The sequence below is a fragment of the Oncorhynchus clarkii genome, chromosome 20 (genome assembly GCF_045791955.1).
Source record: "Oncorhynchus clarkii lewisi isolate Uvic-CL-2024 chromosome 20, UVic_Ocla_1.0, whole genome shotgun sequence".
Classification (NCBI taxonomy): domain Eukaryota; kingdom Metazoa; phylum Chordata; class Actinopteri; order Salmoniformes; family Salmonidae; genus Oncorhynchus; species Oncorhynchus clarkii.
The window spans coordinates 69,016,340-69,037,907 of record NC_092166.1 but is presented as its reverse complement, the minus strand read 5'-3'; the positions used below and the strand labels follow the sequence as shown (position 1 = coordinate 69,037,907).

The following is a 21,568-nucleotide window of genomic DNA, read 5'->3' as shown; positions in this document are numbered from 1 at the left end:
GATATCCCAGCCAGTCTGCGGCTGGTTATATACAGACTGCGCTGCTAGAGTAATGAGATGCAAATGAGCTACTCCCCAATCTGGCTCGAGCTGTCACAAAGGGACACTTTTCAAAACCTCCCTCTCAAAAGATCGCCAAATGGTCACTGAGCTGTAAAATGTGCAACCCTCCTTCCCCATGGCACAAAACAAAACATTCTCATTTACATTCCAACAAATTTTTAACCTTCAAGAATCCTTTACATCCCTCTCTGACATAAACCTCAAATTACATCACAGAACATCTCCACATCGTAAGACCCATGTAGGCTCCATGTACACGTTCCAAATAGCTCAGGCCTCCAATGTAAGATTATTTCAAACTTATTTTTCAGTTTTTCATCCCCATTTTCTCTGAAACTTTGCTTTTGATTTCATTTTTTTATTTTGTTATTGTTTGCCAACATAAACTTTGTTCACACCATTACAATTAGTTTATTTAACCACAATGTAAAACTAATGGTCAACATGAATTTACATGTAATCAAAATGAAAAATCGATCAACTATAGCCTAAACAGGTTTTCCCATAGCTCTTGAAAAATCTTGCCCAAAACTAAGGATATTATCTCGATATAATTCAATATAACCAAACTACACAAATGTAGATGCTTGCACTTTACGCATGTACCATGGGTTTCCTCAACACTTTTATGAGTTTTGAAAACGTTTAGCATCAACAGGTGAATGCTTTCATTTTTATGTATTTTTTACAACTGTAAATATTGTGTTGACTTTAAGCATATATGTATAGATTTTCCATTCTTATACACTGGGCAGTAAAAATTTAGCTGGTGTGTGTCATTCGCGTGGCTGTCATTAAGGCACGTTGTTATTGTGCGGGGGTAAGAATAAGTTTCTTCTTTGTTTCTCTCAGCTGTATGTTAATTCAGGCAGCAGCACCTGCTCTCTCCACAATGTACTAGGGAGAAAGAGCTCCCCTCGGCGCACGCTGCCGTCCCTACAACAATGTCCAGTTAAAAAAACAAGTAGTTTGCTATTCCAGGAAAAAAAAGTCATCCCTTTTTTTATTATTTCGATATTATTCAACAACAGAGATTTTTCAACTAGGCCTAGCCTATCAAATCTGGTAAACTGTCCATTCTTTTTCATTGCTGAAACTTTTAGAAACACATTTGTGTCATGTGAAAGAGGACATCATTTGTATTGGTGGCTCTAAGCTGATTACTCTGCCTCTCTCTGGTGACACTGAGAGGGTGTGTGTGTGTCGGGGTGGTCTTAATTAGGACGCTAATTGAAACGGCATTTCAATTTCTGGCGGGTGGCAACAACGACATTTACATTTTTGAGCGGAGTTTAAATACAAGGAAACCGTTGATCCCATGCGCAATTATGCAACGTTTTTGTTTCGTGTGTTTTAATCTACTCTTGAGTTTACTAAGACATTGTGTGCATAATGTCTGACTGATGTTTTTTTGTTTACAGTCCTTATAATGTTCAAGATATGACACATCCAAATAAAGATTTGGAATAGGTGCCTACCTTTGTACCCAAAGGAAAAGTAGGAGAGAAAACATTTAAACACTATGACTAATACCATTATTCATGTGTCTACATGGCCATATGTGTTCTAAGATCTGAATTGTATTTAACCAGTTGATTCAATGCAGTAATCCGAAGGATGTGGCTCCACGTTTTTACAGGTCTTTGCTGTGTGCGCAAATCCGCGTGCTTGAGGTTTACGCATTCACCACTTCCCGCAAACTTCTATCATCATATCGGTCTTCTATCAGAGATTTATTATATTGACGTGGCACACATTTCTCGATTACTGCAGCAAAGCGTAACTGAAAGGCATGGTGAAATCCTTCAGAATCATGCTCCCTACACTTATTCTTTTCAAACTTAATTTATGCCACGCGATTCTGTCTTGGTTAAATCAAGCAGAAAGCTCCTTATTCGAACTCCCCCTTCTTTCTGAAGGTGGACTATGGGGAGACTGTTTAACTTAAGTGTTTCTATAGGGGGCTGTTGTACTTTAACTCCTGCCCACCAGTAGCTCCAATGAACAAAGGAGGGACTCGAGGTCTGACTATTCATCTTTTCTTTGCGCTTTAATTTTCATTGATTTTGAATACAAGGGGGAGCCCTTGGGGATTCTATCTGAAGGGCACGACACGCCTTTAGACGCGGACAGCCCCCCAAGCCAACCATCTGCTCCTCACCAAATGGCGTTTCCCCCCCAACTTCAACTGCATGTCTCTACTGTTTCTCTACATATTGCAGTCTTCATCCAAATTGGACTGGAAGCATGTTAAAGAGACTGCAACGGTATGATTCTGACCATATGGTTAGGGAAGCCAGAACTTTTTCCAGATAGATTGCTCGTGGGAACATAAACACTGTGAACATCACACCATAACGACCAAATAGGCCAACGCCTGAGTTGCTATGTTAACAGTACACTGATACAACCCAATCGTCAATTTAGGACCTTATTTGATGTACCGCGGTATGGCAATTGCTCTTTTGGATCAAAATGATAACTTTGTTGTATAAATATGTTATTAGTTGTAAATAATACATGAATGTATATTGTTTTGAACAACATCAACAGACACCAGTTAATAAAATAAGTGTCTAACGTTTTGCTTTGTCAAATAGGCATGCAAGCAACAGGTGAGATGTGCTGAGGCATCTCTTTTCTCCATCGTTTCCCTCAGTGATATAACTGAACTGGAGTACAGACATAAGACGTAGTTTGTTTAGTGCGCTGAACCTCCATGCCTAGATTTATTTTAGGACAATGGATCTCTCGTCGGCATCCTATGTGATGCTGCAAAGGCTTGTGTTGATTACAATGATAAAGAATCTGTCGCGTGGCTCGATTGCTTCCAGATGAAGGATAGGCAACAGCGGAGCATCATCCCATGACGACAGAAACTCAATAGAAAATCATCTGTTCGCTTTGGCCCTACCCCTATTTTAATGACAATAGCCTACCCATGTTCTTACCTGTGATTCTATGAACGAGATAGGATTAATTTGTCTTCAAGAAGTCAGATTACTCTGGCCAGCTGTTCTGTGAGTGGACAAAAACACATTTCAAAGAGGTCGTTTTTTGTGCCCTGTATGTTGTTGGGGTCATGGGGGAGATTGGGGTAACTTTGTTTGTGTGGGTCTGTGTGTGAGAGCGTGCGCGCTTGTATTTGTGTGCATTCTTTAGGACGGATTTGTACTGCTGAGCCACTCTAGAATTCTTTAGCAGAGTGGTGGGCAGTCGCGTGCTTTACCGAGAACATCTGCCTCTCTTCTGGGTATTCAAAAAAAACTTGTGTGACAAGGGTGGGTCCTTGGTGGGAGGTGGGGGTGAAGAAAGTCAATAAAAGGTTAGAGGTGATCCACACTGCAATATCAAGACGTAGGCCTAGGTCTATAACCTAGTCATGTAAGCATATGAGCATGAGAAAACCCCATATTCAATGGATTAGAGGTATAGCATATATTAAGGCCTCTGGGCCAAATTAAAGTATGCACTGCAAAATAGTTTGCATCGTTGTATTATCAACTAAAATAAATACATAGCCTAAGGTAGGCTAAAATAGGCCAAATAAATTAGCAGAAAATATTGTTGTGACTTTGTATGCTGCAGTCTTTTTTGTTTTTAGCCAATTGCATCCCTACCCCCATAAAACCAACCACCTTCGCTATTTCACCCTCAGGATGAGCTCCAGCGATAAAATACCATCAGACCGTTGTTATGAGCCCCTCACCCCAATTCTGCAATCTGAATTACGACACAACGCCATCCCACTGAATGGTGGATTTAACGGGGCGGTGCCCCTTTAGAATGGCTCCCCATGTCCCTGGGAGCATCTGCCCAGAGATGAACAGATGTAAGCACCTGTGGTGACAGCCCGCATATGCTCTTACCCATTCACACTTTTCAAGACACTGACACAATAGAAGATAGAGCTTTGTGTGCGCAGTAATATAACTCCTGGATGATCTATTTCTCCTCAACAGCAGTAGGCCGTAACATCAATTCAATATTATGTCTAGTTAACCAACTTAATTATTGATTAAACGCTTTCCTCAACTTTATTTCAAAAGGTTAAACAATTATTAGGGTATGAAGAGGGACAACATTTAAGCTAGGCCTGAATCATAACCTAAGCCTACTTCTTATTAAATAGGTTAAAGCTTTATGTAGCAAGGTCCCTAACGGATACTCTGGTGATGTTTCAAAAACCGAAACAAATGTTGCAGACTCGAGTTACCTTGTTGCAGAACGTTACAGTCTTCATCCAGGTTGTATCACGACCGACCGTGATTGAGAGTCCCATAGGGCGGCGCTCAATTGGCCCAGCGTTGTCCGATGTAGGACGTCATTGTAAATAAGAATGTGTTATTAACTGACTAGCCTAGTTAAATAAAGGTTAAATAAATAAAATATAAAAACAAAAAAACAAAATAAACAGTGTAAAAGTTCAACAAAAGGTATCCCTGCGCGCACGTGTGTTTTTGGCTCTTACGTGCTGACGCAACTCCGCGTCCAGTTCAAAACAGGAAGTGGTCCTCTCTGCTGAAGACGAGCTAGCACACATGCTGCTACGTTATCTTAACGCTGAAGTAAGTAAGACCACATTAAGGTTGGCTATTTGGTGCATCACGTACACACAGTTATGCAGACTGCAATACATTGAATACAGTCCAAACCCATAGTTGCTTGCCAGGCCCAGGGGTTGTTTAGCTAGCTAGGTAGCTACTGTTACATGCAAGTCCTGCAGACTGAAATGCATGGACAGGGAGGCACAACTAAGCGCGCGCAAAGTGAGCGTGCACCTTTGAAACTGTTTAAATTGTTGTAAAAATTATTTCCCTGAATATTCTGTGAGCATTACCCATTTAGTCAGTCATTAATTCACTTGAATGATATACATTGACTGGTATGAGCTTGTGTAAAATATTGCTCCTTTCAGAATAGCTCAGCACACTATTTAAAACGTATTTATCTAATTTGTTTGTCTTTGTAGCAGTAATGGGTGTAAAAGGCTTGCAGTATTTTATGGAGAAATGTTGTCCCGAAACCTGTGTGATGGTGGACTTCAGGGAGATGGCAAGGCAGCATGTCAACAGTCACCAACAGGGCAGTAGCACCCCTCTTCCTACACTGGTGGTGGATGGCATGGCCTGTCTGAGGCACTGGTACAGTTGTCAAGCTTGGGTGTATGGTGGTCAGTGGAAAGAGTATATGCATTGCCTGAAGGAGTTTGTGGGTGCATTCATGACTGCAGGTATCCGACTTGTGTTTTTCTTCGACGGGGTAGTGGAAGAAGAAAAACGGGCGGAGTGGATTAATCGGCGACTGAAGGTCAACGAGGAGGTTGCCAGGGTGTTCCACTATTTAAAGTATCATGGTCAACAGCCTGGCCGGGAGCTGTTCTGCCTCCCCTCAGGGCTGGCCACCTTCTCTCGATTTGCCCTCAAGTCTCTGGGCCAGGAGACCTGGTGCTCTGTTCGCGAGGCCGACTATGAGATCGCCAGCTTTGCCCTCCGTCACAACTGTATGGGCATCCTGGGGCAGGACACAGACTTCATCATCTATGACTCAGTCCCCTATCTGTCTGTGGCTCAGCTAAGGCTAGACACCATGACCACCGTGCTGTTTTCCACAGACAAATTGTGCCACGCCCTCCAACTGCAGAAGAGTGAGCTCCCTCTGCTCGCGTGTCTCCTTGGTAATGACGTGGTGCCAGAGCAGCGGATGCAGCGGCTGCGTAGCGATGCCTTGGCAGCTTACAGGAGGAAATATCCACAGTCTCCACCTCAAGGGGAGAAGATTTATGCTGTAGCAGATTTCATCAGTAGCAACAAGCTGTCCAGAGAGGGAGCCCATGGTGTTAGCTGTCTGCCTCTAACAGATAGAGAGGTTCTGGAGAAAGGAGTACAGTACTATCTACTTCCTGGTCAACAGCCGCTATGGGACATTAGTGATACCTCTCCTCGTAGCCCTGTGTGTCTGATGAAGAGCTACTTGAGTCCTGACATCCTCCAGGTAATTCAATATAAGAAGCAGACATACATTGTTGCAGTTTTAAAGAGATAACATAAAAAGCCCAAACAATATGATGATAGTTTTGAGTCCTGTTTTACAGGCAGCCAAAGAAAAGCACATGCGAGCAGAGTGTTTTATGGTATACAATGTACTGTATGATGGTGTGGTGGAATGCAGTAATACACTTGAAGACAGGGAGGATGCTGAGCTCACTCCACAGGCAATTGTGTATCAATCTTGCAGAGAACGCATCTACGGCATTCTGTTACCCACAAATCCAGGTATTGTATATTACGTGGTTATTACAATATTACATGGATATTACAACATTGCATTCTTATTTGTTGTCTGTTTTACTACCAGGCACCAACTCAATGAAGCAGGTTGCCATTTATCATGCATCTTTTCTCAGACAGTAGTGGACGGGCCCCAACTGTGAGGGAATGGTTTGTTTTTCCTGGAAACCCACTAAAGGACCCCAAAGTAGTCTCTCCCTTGCCCCTGAACCACTCTGGTATGTTGTGAATTCTTAACATTAATTTAACCACTCATGTGGAATAAGAAGTTGATTGCATATTGATGCAAAGTGCTGTAGATAGATTTATCTCACTTTGAAATAATATTTTCCTTGCCATGTTGGAAAACCAGATTTGAAGCGTTTATGGTTTGGGAAGGACTCCGAAACAAAATGCCTCCGCATCTCCACCTTCTTGGCTATATTTGAGTTGGATGAATTCTCAGTGGAGCATGATCGTCTGGATGGCTCTTTGATGGCTGTGCTGTGCCTTGTGACCTACATTGCCATGCAGGTGGGGGAAATACTATGTTTTAGTGTGAAGTGTTTTTTTTCTTCGTCTGCCTTTACAAACGCCTGTACTTCAGTCTCTTGTCTCAGTAGAGTGTTAGTCTACATGAACCAGTCTCCCCTCTGGGGTTTTACAATGTTGTCGTTGCTCATGCTCATATTATTGGACTTTGTTATGAAAAGAGGACTGACATTATCACATAGATAATTTACCCCCCCGATGCTCTAATTTAAACTTTTTCTCTGTGGTTCTCTCTAGACAATGAAGCTATCAGCATCTGATAAGGAACAATAGTTATGTCTACTGCTGCACTTAGGGTGCTCTATGCATAATGCCCTTTTCATGTTTTCTCAGTGATTTCTCATTCTTGGATGTTTGTTTTGTATACAAGACTGTGTTTCCATTACCCTCAGACTAGAAAACTTCTCATGCTTGTTTTTAGGTGGGCCACCTCTCCTTGGAAGACATAGATGCATATCTCAGCCAAGCTATCTGTGTCAGGTACAAATCCTACACAGAACTGCTTCACACAAGGGTGAGTGAGATACGCTAGTGTCCTCTGGCTGTTTCATACAAACCATTTAAGGTCTTTATAGATGCTTCATAAAAGGGTTGTGACATTTCTGAAAGTGTCAGATATAAAGACCTGTTACTTATATAGTTATACATTTGCTTATAAATGATTTGTGTAGCATCTATGTAGGCCTTATTCAGAGTTTGTGAAGACTTCATTTAACTTTTAAAGTTGTTTTTTTAAAAGTGGGACCCCTCTATTTTCAAAAAACTGAAGAAAGTTGGAAGGCATAGAAGTCTTTCCAGTATATGCTCTGCATCTTTATACTACTCATCCAAGTCTTCTAATTTTGCATGTGAGGACAACCTGCTAATTAGGTTGGAGAGTGTATAGTGTATAGCCCATGATCATATGGCTCCTACCCAGTCATTGAGGTGGTTGCAAATAAACAACCACTTAAGATAATGGCCTGACAAAGGCCTCCGAGTGTGTGTTGAAGGTCGGATGGAGGATGATTGGCTTATAGCAAATTACTGACAACAGACTGAGAGACAATAGGGTTGGGTGCACTGATTTTATTTGGCCCACCCTAAGTCTTGTGAATGTCTGTCTCCACACCGGCAGGCATTATTCACTCACTTATATGACAACTGTGTAGACACATTCAAACAAATACATCCCTAACCACACCCAAGACAACAACAAGAGAATGAGGCTGGGAGAATTGGATAGTCAAAAAGCAGTTTTTCCACGATACAGCAAGTCCTACAGAAGAAACTCGGTTGACTCTCTCAATATGCAAGAAGATGCAGCAGGAGAAACTGCTGGGGGTGGGGGTGTAATTTTGGGTTGCATTGCGACATTCCTGCCCAAACTGCTCTAATTGTGGCCTGAACCTGAGAGCGATGCTTTGGCGACGGACTCCAAGCTGTCCCTGACACTGACCACAGCAGCTATTTGCAGCTCCCCACCCTAATTTAAACCTTACTATGCCTGCTATTTCTGCCCCAGCTGCCCAGAGCGGGCGGTGGTTTTCCTGGGCCCGGGTTGATAGTGGCTACTTACAGTAGAGATAATGGATGATAGCAATGACAAATTAAAGCTTAGTGGGAGACATTCAGGAAGCCACCTCCTGATTTACAGTGCCTCCATAGCGTCCTCCTTAAAGCTAGTATCAGTCAGTTTCACTGTTCTTGTCAAATCAGGATTGTTACTGTTACTCTGATATTAATAGAAATCGACTCACTGTGCACACTATCATGTGTAACTCTCCATTCTTTCTCTTGTGATCATTGAACATTGTAAGGATTTTGTGTGTTTGTTTATATAACAGCTTCAGTAAACTCCAGCTTGTGTAACACTAGATCCCAGACTATATGGGGTGATTGTTTGTGTTGGGGAGATTTCTATTTAGTAAGTGCACATTAGCAGGTGTTGAATGGGTGGACTGGAGGAGGGAGCGAGAGAGGCAAATGCGCCGGGCGTGGTGGGGACCGCCTGCTGCTGAACAGATCAGAGTGTGTGTAAGCTTGTCTGCCTTTCCTACTCCAGGGCTCCACGCGCACCTGTTGCCCCACACCATTGTTGCATCCCATCGGGAAGTATGTCACATCTGCCTGAAATCTCAGAAGGCCAGGGGTGGGGAGGGTCAGTGAGAGGAGGAGGGGGAGACAGATGGCAGGAGACTTTCCAGGAGCAGCCTGATACCCCTGGAGAGTCTCTATCTCTCTCCTCTCTCTCTAATCTCTCTCCCCCTGCAGTGCTTTCTCATACTGGGGGAATGTCCATTCAGCCTAGGGCTGGGGATCAGGGGATGCCACTGCATTAGGGAGCTGCTGGGAGCCAGCATTCAGCCCTCATCCACACTCACACCAATAAACCCTTTTATTCAACAGCAAGGGCTCCAAATTAGACAATTCCTAGTTTCTACTAGTCATGAGTAGGGTTGTGAAATTCCAGAAATTCAATAAATTCCTTGGTTTTCCAGAAATCCTGGTTGGAGGATTCCAGATTTCCTGCTTATTCCCTCTGTATTCTGGGAATCCTCCAACCGGGATTTTGGGAGAACCAGGGAACTTATTGAAAGTTCCCAGAATTGTGTAACCCTGGTCATGAGACACTTGTTCATCTAAGTTTGTACAGCAGAATGGGATGTGCGGTGCTGTTTCAAATATACACTGGTAAGATCCTCTCTTGTGTAATGGACAGGAGACGGTTGTCCTGAACACAGAGGGGTGCCCCCAGGAGTGTTGGCTGTCTCAGGCGTCTGGTTGGAAGAGATTTGAATGTTTATGCTTTGGGGAAGTTGCTGTGAGGACAGCTGCACCCATCTACTTAAAAGACATGGTTCTTCCCAACTTTTACCCTCTTCACTGAGGGTGGATCCATGGCTGGAGATTAGTATTCTTACTTCAGCATTTAGAGAAAAAAACACAACATTTTGGAAAGGAGGTTTGACTAAGTTTAGAAATGTTCAAGGAAAATTGTAACTGGTTTTCTAATTGGCCAGGGATCCCACACACAAGTATGTGTTTCCTACTTAACTGCCACTTTCAACCAATGAACAGGAAAAGTGTAGCCACACATTGTCAAATTACTACGTGTCAAATTGGCCAGTTTAGGCCTATACTCTGTTTTAAACAAGCCCCAAAGTAGTAGCTTCCCTTGCTTGCCTGTATGTGTGTTTAGATATGGGATGAGTGCTTTGTTTAGGGGCAGTGTGCCTGGAAGGCACAGGCTGCTGACTGCATCCTTTTTAGCTTGATCTCTCTTAGTTTGCTTTAGCTGAAGCTGTGTTTGAATGGGGAGCAGGCGGCAGGCAGGTTTCTGGGCTGATGTGTTTGAATGGGGAGCAGGCGGCAGGCATGTCTCTGGGCTGATGTGTTTGAATGGGGAGCAGGCGGCAGGAAGGTTTCTGGGCTGATGTGTTTGAATGGGGAGCAGGCGGCAGGCATGTCTCTGGGCTGATGTGTTTGAATGGGGAGCAGGCGGCAGGCAGGTTTCTGGGCTGATGTGTTTGAATGGGGAGCAGGCGGCAGGCAGGTTTCTGGGCTGATGTGTTTGAATGGGGAGCAGGCGGCAGGCAGGTTTCTGGGCTGATGTGTTTGAATGGGGAGCAGGCGGCAGGCAGGTTTCTGGGCTGATGTGTTTGAATGGGGAGCAGGCGGCAGGCAGGTTTCTGGGATGATGTGTTTGGATGGGGAGCAGGCGGCAGGCAGGTCTCTGGGCTGATATGTTTGGCAGGGCCTAATCAGCCCTCTTATCTCATATGGGAGGGACCAGGTGAGACCTGAGGGTAAATACACTCCCCTACGTATTTATTTGGACAGTGAAACTTAATTTGTCTCTACTCCAGCATTTAGGATTTGAGATCAAATGTTTCATATGAGGTGACAATACAGAATGTCAGTTTTTATTTGAGGGTATTTTAATATCTGGTTTACCATTTAGAAGTTAGAGCACTTTATGTAAAATTGCAGATGCACAAAGATCATGCCCCCAAAACATGCTAACCTCTCACCATTACCTAAACAGGGGTTGTTAGCATTTTCTGGGGGGTATGCTATTTAGGCCTCTGTCACAATTCATTATTCAAGATTAATTAATAATTATCCGCAATCATGGTAGTATCCACATACATGTAGAAGTGTTCAGAAACATATTCTATTATTATTTACAATAAAAGTGACTCCAAAAAGACATCCTTGTGTGGCTACATTATTTACTATTCATTTCTACTGGGCACAACATAATCTGAAACACAACCAAAACAAACTGCAAATGCATCCAACAAGTTTGTGGAGTCACAAGCTTGATGAAAGTCATTGTGTGCTAGGAATATGGGACAAAATACTAAACTTTTGACTAAATTGAATATACTATAATTGCATTTGTCCAAATACTTATGATATCTTCAAATGGGGGGACTAGATACATAAAGTGCTTTCATGTCTAAACAGTAAAACAGATATGTATGAAAATACCCTCAAATAAAAGGTACTGTCACCTCATATAAAACATTTTATCACAAATCCAAAATGCTGGAGTACAGAGCCAAATTAAACATTTTAGCGTTCCTGTCCTACTTAATATGTAGGGAATTGTACAGGGAACATCTGCCTGTTGGCTAGCTAGCTACTGCTCTTGTCATGCTGCTACCCGTGCCTCTCCTCTCTCTGTGTAGATCAACTCTCTGGGGCAGAGTTTATTTACTGTAACTTGTCTGGCTCCATAATGTATGTGCTATAGCATACTCTTCTATTGTCTTCATGCCATACAGTTAGGACGATACATTACAGAACACTCCCATATAAACATATGGTGTAGAACATATATGGTTTTCTGTCATGTAGAATAGAGAATCATGTGAGCTCTATTGATTCTATTTCTATCTGCTCTGCAGGTCTCTCATGTGGAGCCCCGGGCGGTTCAGCTGGGCTCTCTGTTTGTCCGAGGGCTGACCCACCTGGTGGCCGCCAACAGTGCTTGCGGATGCCCCTTCCCCATGGAACAGCTGATGCCCTGGAACACCTTTGACGGCCTGCTCTTCCACTCAAAGTACCTGCTGGCTCACTCAGGGAGGCCACAGGAGGAGCTGCTGGAGGGCAATGTGAGTCAGTGTACACAGTGGTAGTAGGATTGATTATAGATATTAGCTACTGTAACTGCGGTAGGAATAATTATAGCTATAAGCTACTGTAACAGTGGTGGTAGGTTTGATTATACACTGAACCATAATATAAATGTAACATGCAACAATTTCAAAGATTTTAATGAGTTACAGTTCATATAAGGAAATCGGTCTATTTAAATAAATTCATTAGGCCCTAATATATGGATTTCACATGACTGGGATTACAGATATGCATCTGTTGCTCACAGATACCTTAAAATTAAGATAGGAGTGTGAATCAGAAAACCAGTCAGTATCTGGTGTGACCATAGAGTTGATCAGGCTGTTGATTGTGGCCTGTGGAATGTTGTCCCACTCCACTTCAATGGCTGTGCGAAGTTGCTGGATATTGTCAGGAACTGGAACATGCTGTCGTACACGTCCATCCAGAGCGTCCCAAACATGCTCAATAGGTGACATGTTTGAATGAGTATGCAGGCCATAGAAGAACTGGGACATTTTCAGCTTCTAGGAATTGTGTACAGATCCTTGTGACATGGGACCGTGCATTATAATGCTGAAACACGAGGTGATGGCTGCGGATGAATGGCACGACAATGGGCCTCAGGAGCTTGTCACGGTATCTCTGTGCATTCAAATTGACATAGATAAAATGGAATTGTGTTCGTGGTCTGTAACTTATGCTTGCCCATACCATAACCCCACCGCCACCATGGGACACTCGGTTCACAATGTTGACATGTTGGCAAACCGCTCACCCAAATGACACCATACACGCTATCTGCCTGGTACAGTTGAAACCAGGATTCTTCTGTGAGGCGCACACTTGGCCATCGAAGGTGAGCATTTGCCCACTGAAGTCGGTTACGACTCCAAACTGCGCTCAGGTCAATACCCTGGTGAGGACCACGAGCACGCAGATGAGCTTCCCAGAGACGGTTTCTGACAGTTTGTGCATAAATTCTTTGTTTGTGCAAACCAAGAGTTTCATCAGCTGTCCAGGTGGCTGGTCTCAGACGATCCTGCAGGTAAAGAAGCCAGATGTGGAGGGCCTGGGTTGGCGTGGTTACATGTGGTCTGCGGTTGTGAGGACAGTTGGACATACTGCCAAATTCTCTAAAACAACGTTGGAGGCAGATTATGGTAGAGAAATTAACATTAAATTAACTGGAAACAGCTCTGGTGGACATTCCTGCATTCAGTATGCCAATTGCACGCTCCCTCAAAACTTGAGACATCTGTGGCATTGTTGTGCACATTTTACAGTGACCTTTTATTGTCCCCAGCACAAGGTGCACCTGTGTAATGATCATGCTGTTTGATCAGCTTCTTGGTATGCCACACCTGTCAGGTGGATGGATTATCTTGGCAAAGGAGAAATGCTCACTAATGGATATAAACAAATTTGTGCACAAAATTTGAGAAATAAGCTTTATGGAACATTTCTGGGATATGTTCTTTCAGCTCATAAAACATGGGACCAACACTTTACATGTTGCGTTTTATATTTTTGTTTAGTGTAGATATGAGCTACCATAACTGGTGGTAGGTTTGACTTATAGCTATTAGCTACTATGTCTGTGGTGACTATCCTCAGATGAGGCCCCAACAGCAACTTCCAGACATTGTGGCTCCAAAGTTGTCTTTGAAACCAATAGAAGTCAAAATCATGTAGGGGAAACCCTACCTTGTATGTACACTCAGCGGGGAAGTGCTTTTCTTACTGAACTTGGCTCATCTTGTTTAGGCATCCTGGGTGTCCCTGTTCCGTTTTCTGAGAGAGCTGGTCCTGGGAATCTGCAGCAGGCGTGGCCAGACCATCCAGTCCAGACCACGGATAACACATCCCGGTGAGAGACCCATTCATTTTAATAATGAAACATGTTGAGGTTCGAGTGTCGGTGTGTCGTTCGAGTGTCGGTGAACAATGCACACATATTTACATAAATACAGTCCATTCGTGCTAATAATGTCCTATTAATCATTCTGCCCAGTTAGTGGGTAATCACTGTTCAATATACTTTATCTACAAAACATTTGTATATGCTTATACTATTTACTAAAAAAAATCCATGACAACATGGATCCTCCTCAAAGTTATGCTGCAATGTTGGTTGATTACTGAGGCAAAGACATTGCTACTCTTTGCCACGCTCGGAGAGTCAGCCTATCATTATTATCCATATGTTCTGAGTAAAAGGAAAGAATTCTAGTTGAGAGAATGTGTACTCTACCATGTAGGACTGTTGGTGCCCCTTGTGGGGGAACAATACCCAGTAGTCTCTACAGTCTATAATAAGATCCATCTGGGCCTCAGTCCATTGGCAAAGTTCCAGTGGAAGATCATTTTGGCTCCTCAAGATGCTTTGTCATAACAAGAATAATTCTGGGTTTCTTTTTATAGCATGTGATCTATATTAGGTAACATAACAAGACAACCAAATTATAACATCCCAGGACTGTTACAAAGTCCTCAACCCCCACTGCTCATCTGGCATCCAGCGTACTGTGGTTCTTTTTGGAGATTAAAAGAACCCGGACGGAAAAATGTTCTCCATCTGTTTGTTCTCTTGACATTGAACAACACGTGAAATATGAACTACATTTTGTTTAGCTTTGGTTGCTTTTGCTTGGGCTGCTATGATTTGATTTGTAATGTCTGCTCTTTGTCCAAACACAGTATTTGAATTCATGTATGATACCCTATTTCTGTGGGCCACAAATACTATGAGATATTGACTGTGGAAAGGGGGCTTAAGTTTGGAATAAGCGACTAGTTCTGTAAACAAAATCTAACAACTCAAAATAAGTGTTGAAGTATAGATGGGAATGGGAACTTGTCCAAAACTGTCAGGCTTAGTAGGGCCAGGACGATAGCAGTATGTTGATACTCCTTAGGATCGTAGCAAGGAAACAAAACACGAAGCGGATTTAAATTATTTAGGAAAACAGGCCTAATGTTGGAAACAGACATCGTTATGTTGTCATCCAGTCACATGTATTTATTTTCCTAGCTATAGCACACAATATTTGACACACAGCAGGTTTTTAAACGGAACAAAGAGTTTTGTCTGCTTCGTGTTTTCATTTCTGCCATGGAAAAAATATTGAGATATTGGTATCGTCACCGCCCTACAATAAGCCCTACAATGGTTTTCAGTAAAACATTGTTATGCTCCCAGAGTATTGAGTTCCTCTGAGGTGAAACAAACATTCTGACCCTAATAACATAATGAGGCCCCTCTAATCATTAGAGTGGCTAAGTAAAAACAAGACAAAAACAGCTACCACGACCGTGCGTGTGTGTGTCTGCCTGTGTGTGTGTGTGTGTGTGTGTGTGAGGCTGATGTTTAAGAATGGGCTTTAAACATTTTTTTTTTTATAATTGTCTCCTTGCCAATGTTCACTTTAAGTCTCTGTCTTTCATACAAGTATTGTCCTGAGTTTATAGATCCCATATGCTGTAAAAAAAGTGTTTTACTCCTTTTATTCAGTGTACACAAAGGTATGTCTTCAATTTATGTCTTAGACTCAACCAGTAATCATTACCCAAGGGTTGTGGGGAGATGGTGGTGGCGCTTTGCGAGCACAGAATTGTATGGTTTGTGTTTGGAGTGATTCTTAATGTTTCGTCTCCACGGCGAAATATTTATACCAAGACTCAAACTCATAATTAAAAGAGCATTTAAATATTTTGTGTGGTGTTTTCCTCAGGGAAGCATGTGGATCACAGCGAGCAGTGGAGGGAAAGAGGAGCCCCATCGGGACAGCATGGTCCCTCTCCTCAACGCTACAGACCCCAGACCAGATCCCCATCAGGACAGCATGGTCCCTCTCCTCAACGCTACAGACCCCAGACCAGATCCCCATCAGGACAGCATGGTCCCTCTCCTCAACACTACAGACACCAGACCAGATCCCCAGCAGGACAGCATGGTCCCTCTCCTCAACACTACACACCCCAGACCAGATCCCCAGCAGGACAGCATGGTCCCTCTCCTCAACACTACACACCCCAGACCAGATCCCCATCAGGACAGCATTTTCCCTCTCAACAAGACAGATCCCAGAGCAGAGGTCCTAGAGCACAGGCACATGGTAGGCTACAGACAGGCCACTAGCTGCAGGTTGCTGCCTGGGCCAGGGCGTAGTGCCATTGAGGTTTATTCCAACCAGCCAATGACTTTCAACCAGCTAACTAAAACATAATGTTTAAAAAAAATAAAAAAAATAACTTGATTTTATTCATAATCATATATCATTCATAATTAATAATATTTTATAGTTTTCACAGAACATAACAGACCAAGATCAACACATCCAAACAGGAGGAGATACCACCTGGCACCTAGGTGAGTGTCTGCGTTTATTATACTGTTGCATGAGCAAGCTGCATCCATTCATTCTGCATTGCCTTGAGATTTATTTTTATTCTGATTTGTCTTGCCCCTCTGTTTTTACTGTAGGTGGCAGAACCCCCATCCTGATTTCCCTTAACTGTCAGTGTTGAGTGGACATGCCTTGCTGGGACAATCTTACAGAATTGCCCTGTTAAGAGCAGCACAGCCCAACACACTCAGTGGATGTGTCTGATATTAGACTGACTTGTGTTGAACTTTGTGAACACAGTTTGTGTTACCATAACCTCACTATCAGTTGGATTGGCTTGGAGAAATGTAGGTCATGTAACTGTATGAGATATTGGTTGCAATAGGAGAGGATGTGCATCACAAGGAGAGGAGAAAGGGCTTAGTAGGTGAAAGAGGACCTGAGGTGAAAGAGGACCTGAGGGAGCAGTTACATTTCACTTGGTTTAGCATCTGAAATCCCAAAGTAAGCATTGACATACCAAAATAAGAAGGGATAGGTGAGAGTGGGGTAAGTTGAGCCGCCCTTGTTTCTAGGAAACCAGACACAAAATTTGTCATTTTGACCAAATGTTTAGGAAGAGGTCATTTAATGTCTGTGAGGGAAGAAACCACATGGGAAAAGTGGTAAGCAAGTTGGGTCCTCCAAAAATATTTTCACCAAGTCAAATTTATTTAATGTGTTAGGTTTAGGTACAAGCATCATGAAAATTCTAACTAGATACTTTTAAGATTGTTCCATATGTCAGTTGAGGTCTGTATAAGCTTCAATATGAGGTCCTAAACCTAGCATAAAAGTGCATCCTTGTAGCTGTGTGGGCTAATATAGTCCAAATGTTTGCCTTGGGGTAAATTGAGCCAATGGTTGAGGCAATGGCCAGTTGAGCAAATTGAAGTATTTTCTTCCCTGGCGTAATGCAAGGCATTATCGCTGGGATATGAGATAACAACAAGGCCTATGTTAAAAGTGTTTTAACAAGTACAAAGTGTTTGTTAGGTGCTAAACCTGTGTTTTAAAATATGCTTTAAATTATTTTAAAGTGATTGTGATTGGGTTGAATTGTGTTTGGGAAATAGAAATAGACATGGTTTTATAAGGGTAGTGGTAATATTTCATTTGGTACAGAAATGTGTAGGCGGCTTAACTTTACCCTGGCCTGTGGCTCAACTTACCCCATGCCAAGTATTTATGTACTTTTTACATGAATACTGATTATTACCATGGATACACGATATCCTGAAATATATGTAGATCGTTGTTTGAAAGAACACTGTATTTCCCTTGATAGAGATGCTGAATATTTTTTTTTAAATGGCTCAATTGTCCCTACTTTCTTAACCCTACATTTTCTGCCTTTGCTAGGATGTTAGTCTGGGGCCAGTGGGATCTGAGGTAGTGTTCAAGTTACTCTGAATCTGAGCAAACTCCAAAGCATCACTTCAGAGATGTGGTGAGAGATGACTTGACTTTGTTGATGTATTTATATCAAGTATCACTTAGGGTATTTTATCATTTCAATGTAATTTACTGTGAATATTCACGCAGATGTGATTGTCATCATTTTCAAAATGTCACATTTCAAAAGAAGTCATAGACCCTGAGCAAGAGCAACATCCAATGCTATCAAAACCAACTGCCATGCTCCACTGCCCTTATCAGTGTTTAGAATGCTGCCACATTCCCGACGGAAGGCAGCGAGCAGAGCTAGGCTTACACTCTTGAGAATCTCTGGGGCTACCCATGGGGAGAGAGTGTTTGGGTCTATCTGAGCTGGGTGATGACATGCATGGTGTACCGTGCAGGGCCTCCCTATTCCTGACAAGGAGAACACCTGCTACAAGTGGTAATTCACATTGCCTGGTCAAAGCACAGCTCTTTCCTCTTATCTGCAGAAAATGAAGCACATGCTGAAATTAAAAACAAAGCAATATAAACAGATGTCTTGACCTTGGTGGCAGAGCAACATATAGACTGAGCAGGAAAGAGATCCGATCGATTTCTCCAGAAAAAAGAAAGGAGAAAAGGACCAGGTTGTTGATACGGTGATGTCACAGGGTTCAGTATGATACTGAGCTAGATGGGCTTTTAGACAAAATACAATGAAAGTCCTGTGAAGTCACCATGAAGGGAAACTATGCTGGTTAGAGCACTACTGCACAAGCCTTTTTCATATAATCTGATTATGGAAAACAGTGGACTGAATCCATGAGTAACCCACAGGGATTTGTTTTAGCTGCGATTAGTATGATGTCAAAGGTGTAGCAGCAGGTAGCCTAGAGGAGGACCATTAGCCTGAAGATTGCTGGTTCAGATGTGGAGTTATGGAAGATTAAGATTAATTTTGGTACCAAGGTCTTTAAATCTGGCCCCCATACACAATGCTAAATGAAGCATATATGTGCATGTAAGTTAAAAAGCAGCCTAGAAAGAGGCAAAGGAGCTGCAACAGCAACACATCTTCCCTTTTGAGTTTCACAGTCCCCAATTACCCATTTAATTATGGCATGGCTTCATGTGCCCTAATGGTAAATATAGTCTCTTTGCCCCAGAGGCTCTGTGGTTGTGGTCAAGGCCAAGTGGGCCAGAACTGAAGGTGCCGCGTGGGGGCTGTGGTGGCTGAATGCGTGACGGGCAGGGCGCACCCATCCTCATGGCCACAACAGGGAGCAAGTCGCCTGTTGTGCGCCAGGCCGGGGGAGAGACAGGAGGGCAAGAGCGGCGGGTCTCTGCCACAGGAACCAGAGGACTTGGCACACTGTCATCTCTGTTTCCTCTATGGAACAGAGGAATGGGTGGGGCCTGCAGGCGCGGCGGCACAGCCAACCGTTCCAGAGCCCCGAGACTGCTGTACCCAAAGAAATGAAAGCCTGCACACTGCTGTTTTCAGTTTGACTTTGTGTTTTGGCGGTTGGGTGTGGGAAGAGAGGGGAGGGGGGATAGTGAAGATGGTAGCATGTGCCAAAAACTGTGAAAGGGCCTTTACTGCAGTTGGTTGCCTACTCTCGATTGTCATTATCAAGGTGTTGATTACAAGTACCCGTTAGTTGTGGCTTGAATTTAACATTTTGTGTGTATGTTTAGAAAATATAAACAATCAAAATGTCAAATAAGTTTACTTATAGTGTTGGTGATAATTATAGAATGTCCAATCTGTTTTCTATAATAAGCCCCTTTAGGACTGCCTATAACTTGAGTCAAAACACAGTTTACGAATAAAAATGACGCGCTGCTGGGATAGGACAACTATAGAATACTACAATAGTAAAAATAGTTTCAAATGTCAAGAGCCAAAGTGAGCAAATATAGCCAGGGATATTTACAGCCTGAACAATGAATAGACACCTTTCTTTAAAAAGTCTGGAACCGGTCCCAGATTTGTTGATGCTGCATTTGTGGATGGACTTCCGCAAAGTCAAAAACCAATGGAGAAGAAAAAAAGAACACGTAGTGTTCACGTAGTGTGCTGGCTGGATGTTGGCATATATTTAGTGGGTTGAGGTGAGTGTGAGTGCTAGTCTGCCTTTGTGCATGTTGAGTAAACAGTATCATGCCCTCGCCAACACTGTAGCCCATAGCTTTCGGTATTCTCTTTGTTGTATTTGGAATCTAAGCCCATTTAGAGCCGTTATTTAAAACAAAAAGGACTACCGATGGCTTCAATTGTTTATATGATGACAGTTAAGTGTGAACTGTAATACGAAATCGCTTGAGTAATAGTATTGACTTTGAAACAGCTCTTTTAATAGCTCTGTATTGTCTGCCTGACAGCACCAAGCATGGTTTAGTTGGTGTTAATGTGACAACTCACTTTAGAAGGATGCCCTACCCCCATTGAATTCAATGTACGTCGGTTAAATCATGTCCTAGGAAGGAACTAAAAGAGGACATTCTTAACAAACCATGGGAATTGGTTAAGTCACCTGTTGCTTTGAACAAAGTCACCCTACAGATTTAGGATCTTAATTTGAGCCACTTTGCTACAGCAGGAAAATAATCCCGCAGTAACAGTAAATGTGTATTAGAATTAATGAAGTCTGAAATTACAAAGTGGGAATTTGTCACGGCTGTTGAAAGGAGAAGACTAAGGTTCAGCGTGGTAAGCGTACATTTTCATTTATTAATCAAAATGACGCCGAACAAAACAAATAACACTACCAAAACAAACCGTGAAGCTCAAAGGCTATGTGCCCTAAACAAAGTCAACTTCCCACCAAGACAGGTGGAAAAAGGGCTACCTAAGTATGGCTCTCAATCAGAGACAACGATAGACAGCTGCCTCTGATTGAGAACCACACCCGCCCAAACACAAAGAAATAGAAATAAAGAAACTAGAATGCCCACCCTAGTCACACCCTGGCCTAACCCAAATAAAGAATAAAATCCTCTCTATGGCCAGGGCGTGACAAAATTAACAAACTTCAAAAGCCTTTTTAAACCTCAGATCGACAACAAGTTTTAAATTCCCTGCAACAGGTTGATCAAATTAAGATCATACATCTGTACCATGAAACCCTCCCTTTTTACAGAGCTATAAAACCCAGCAAGGGGAAGTAAATATATATATATATATATATATATATATATACATATATACATACATACATACATACAGTATGTCTATATATATATATATATACATACATACAGTATGTCAGCATGAGCAAACCATTCCTCCTATTTCTCATCCTGCCTAGTAATATACAGCCAGTTGTCAAACCCAGTTTGGTTAACGTTCAGTCTAAAAATGCAATGGACCTTCAGTAATTTGCCTTCAGATTCTCCAGTGCTATTCACCTCGTAGGGCTAATCTCGCTTTGTGGTATGTAACAATGCAGCACCAAATGAGGAGGAAATGTCAGGTTATGTTTCAGTGCCAGCCTCCTTCCCACCCTCCATCTGTAGTAATAGCCGGTGCTTATTGGAACATATGCTGCTTGTTGCACACCCACCATCTGTTGGCTGAACTGATGGAGTGATCCTGTTGCCAGGGTGATGGGGCCATTCAGTGAAATAGCCCTGCCTACAAACATTTATTCTCAAGTTTGGTGTTTCTAATACATAGGAATGTCTTTGGTACTGCATGTTACCTAGAGCAACGTTTGTCAGTGGAAAGGGTTTTGAAGACAATAAGCGTCTTTGTAAAGTAACAACCTAACAATTTTGTGCATAATACAATTAGTCTGAATACCA

At 42.6% G+C, this 21,568-nt stretch overlaps 1 protein-coding gene across 2 annotated transcripts; it reads left to right on the top strand.

The window, feature by feature from the left end:
- The first annotated feature begins 4,542 nt into the window (after positions 1-4,542).
- On the top strand, positions 4,543-19,485 carry LOC139376808 (family with sequence similarity 120 member B). Of its 2 annotated transcripts, none has more exons than XM_071119742.1 (11): positions 4,543-4,631; positions 5,036-6,057; positions 6,158-6,338; positions 6,470-6,571; positions 6,706-6,866; positions 7,306-7,398; positions 11,780-11,986; positions 13,758-13,860; positions 15,725-16,108; positions 16,305-16,362; positions 16,477-19,485. In XM_071119742.1, the coding sequence occupies exons 2-11, from the start codon at positions 5,041-5,043 to the stop codon at positions 16,505-16,507; spliced, it is 2,337 nt and encodes a 778-aa protein (XP_070975843.1). In that variant the 5' UTR covers positions 4,543-4,631; positions 5,036-5,040; the 3' UTR covers positions 16,508-19,485. The 2 variants fall into 2 exon arrangements, with proteins under 2 accessions (XP_070975843.1, XP_070975844.1); XM_071119743.1 differs by having other exon boundaries at positions 4,596-4,631; positions 5,039-6,057.
- The last annotated feature ends 2,083 nt before the right edge of the window (positions 19,486-21,568 follow it).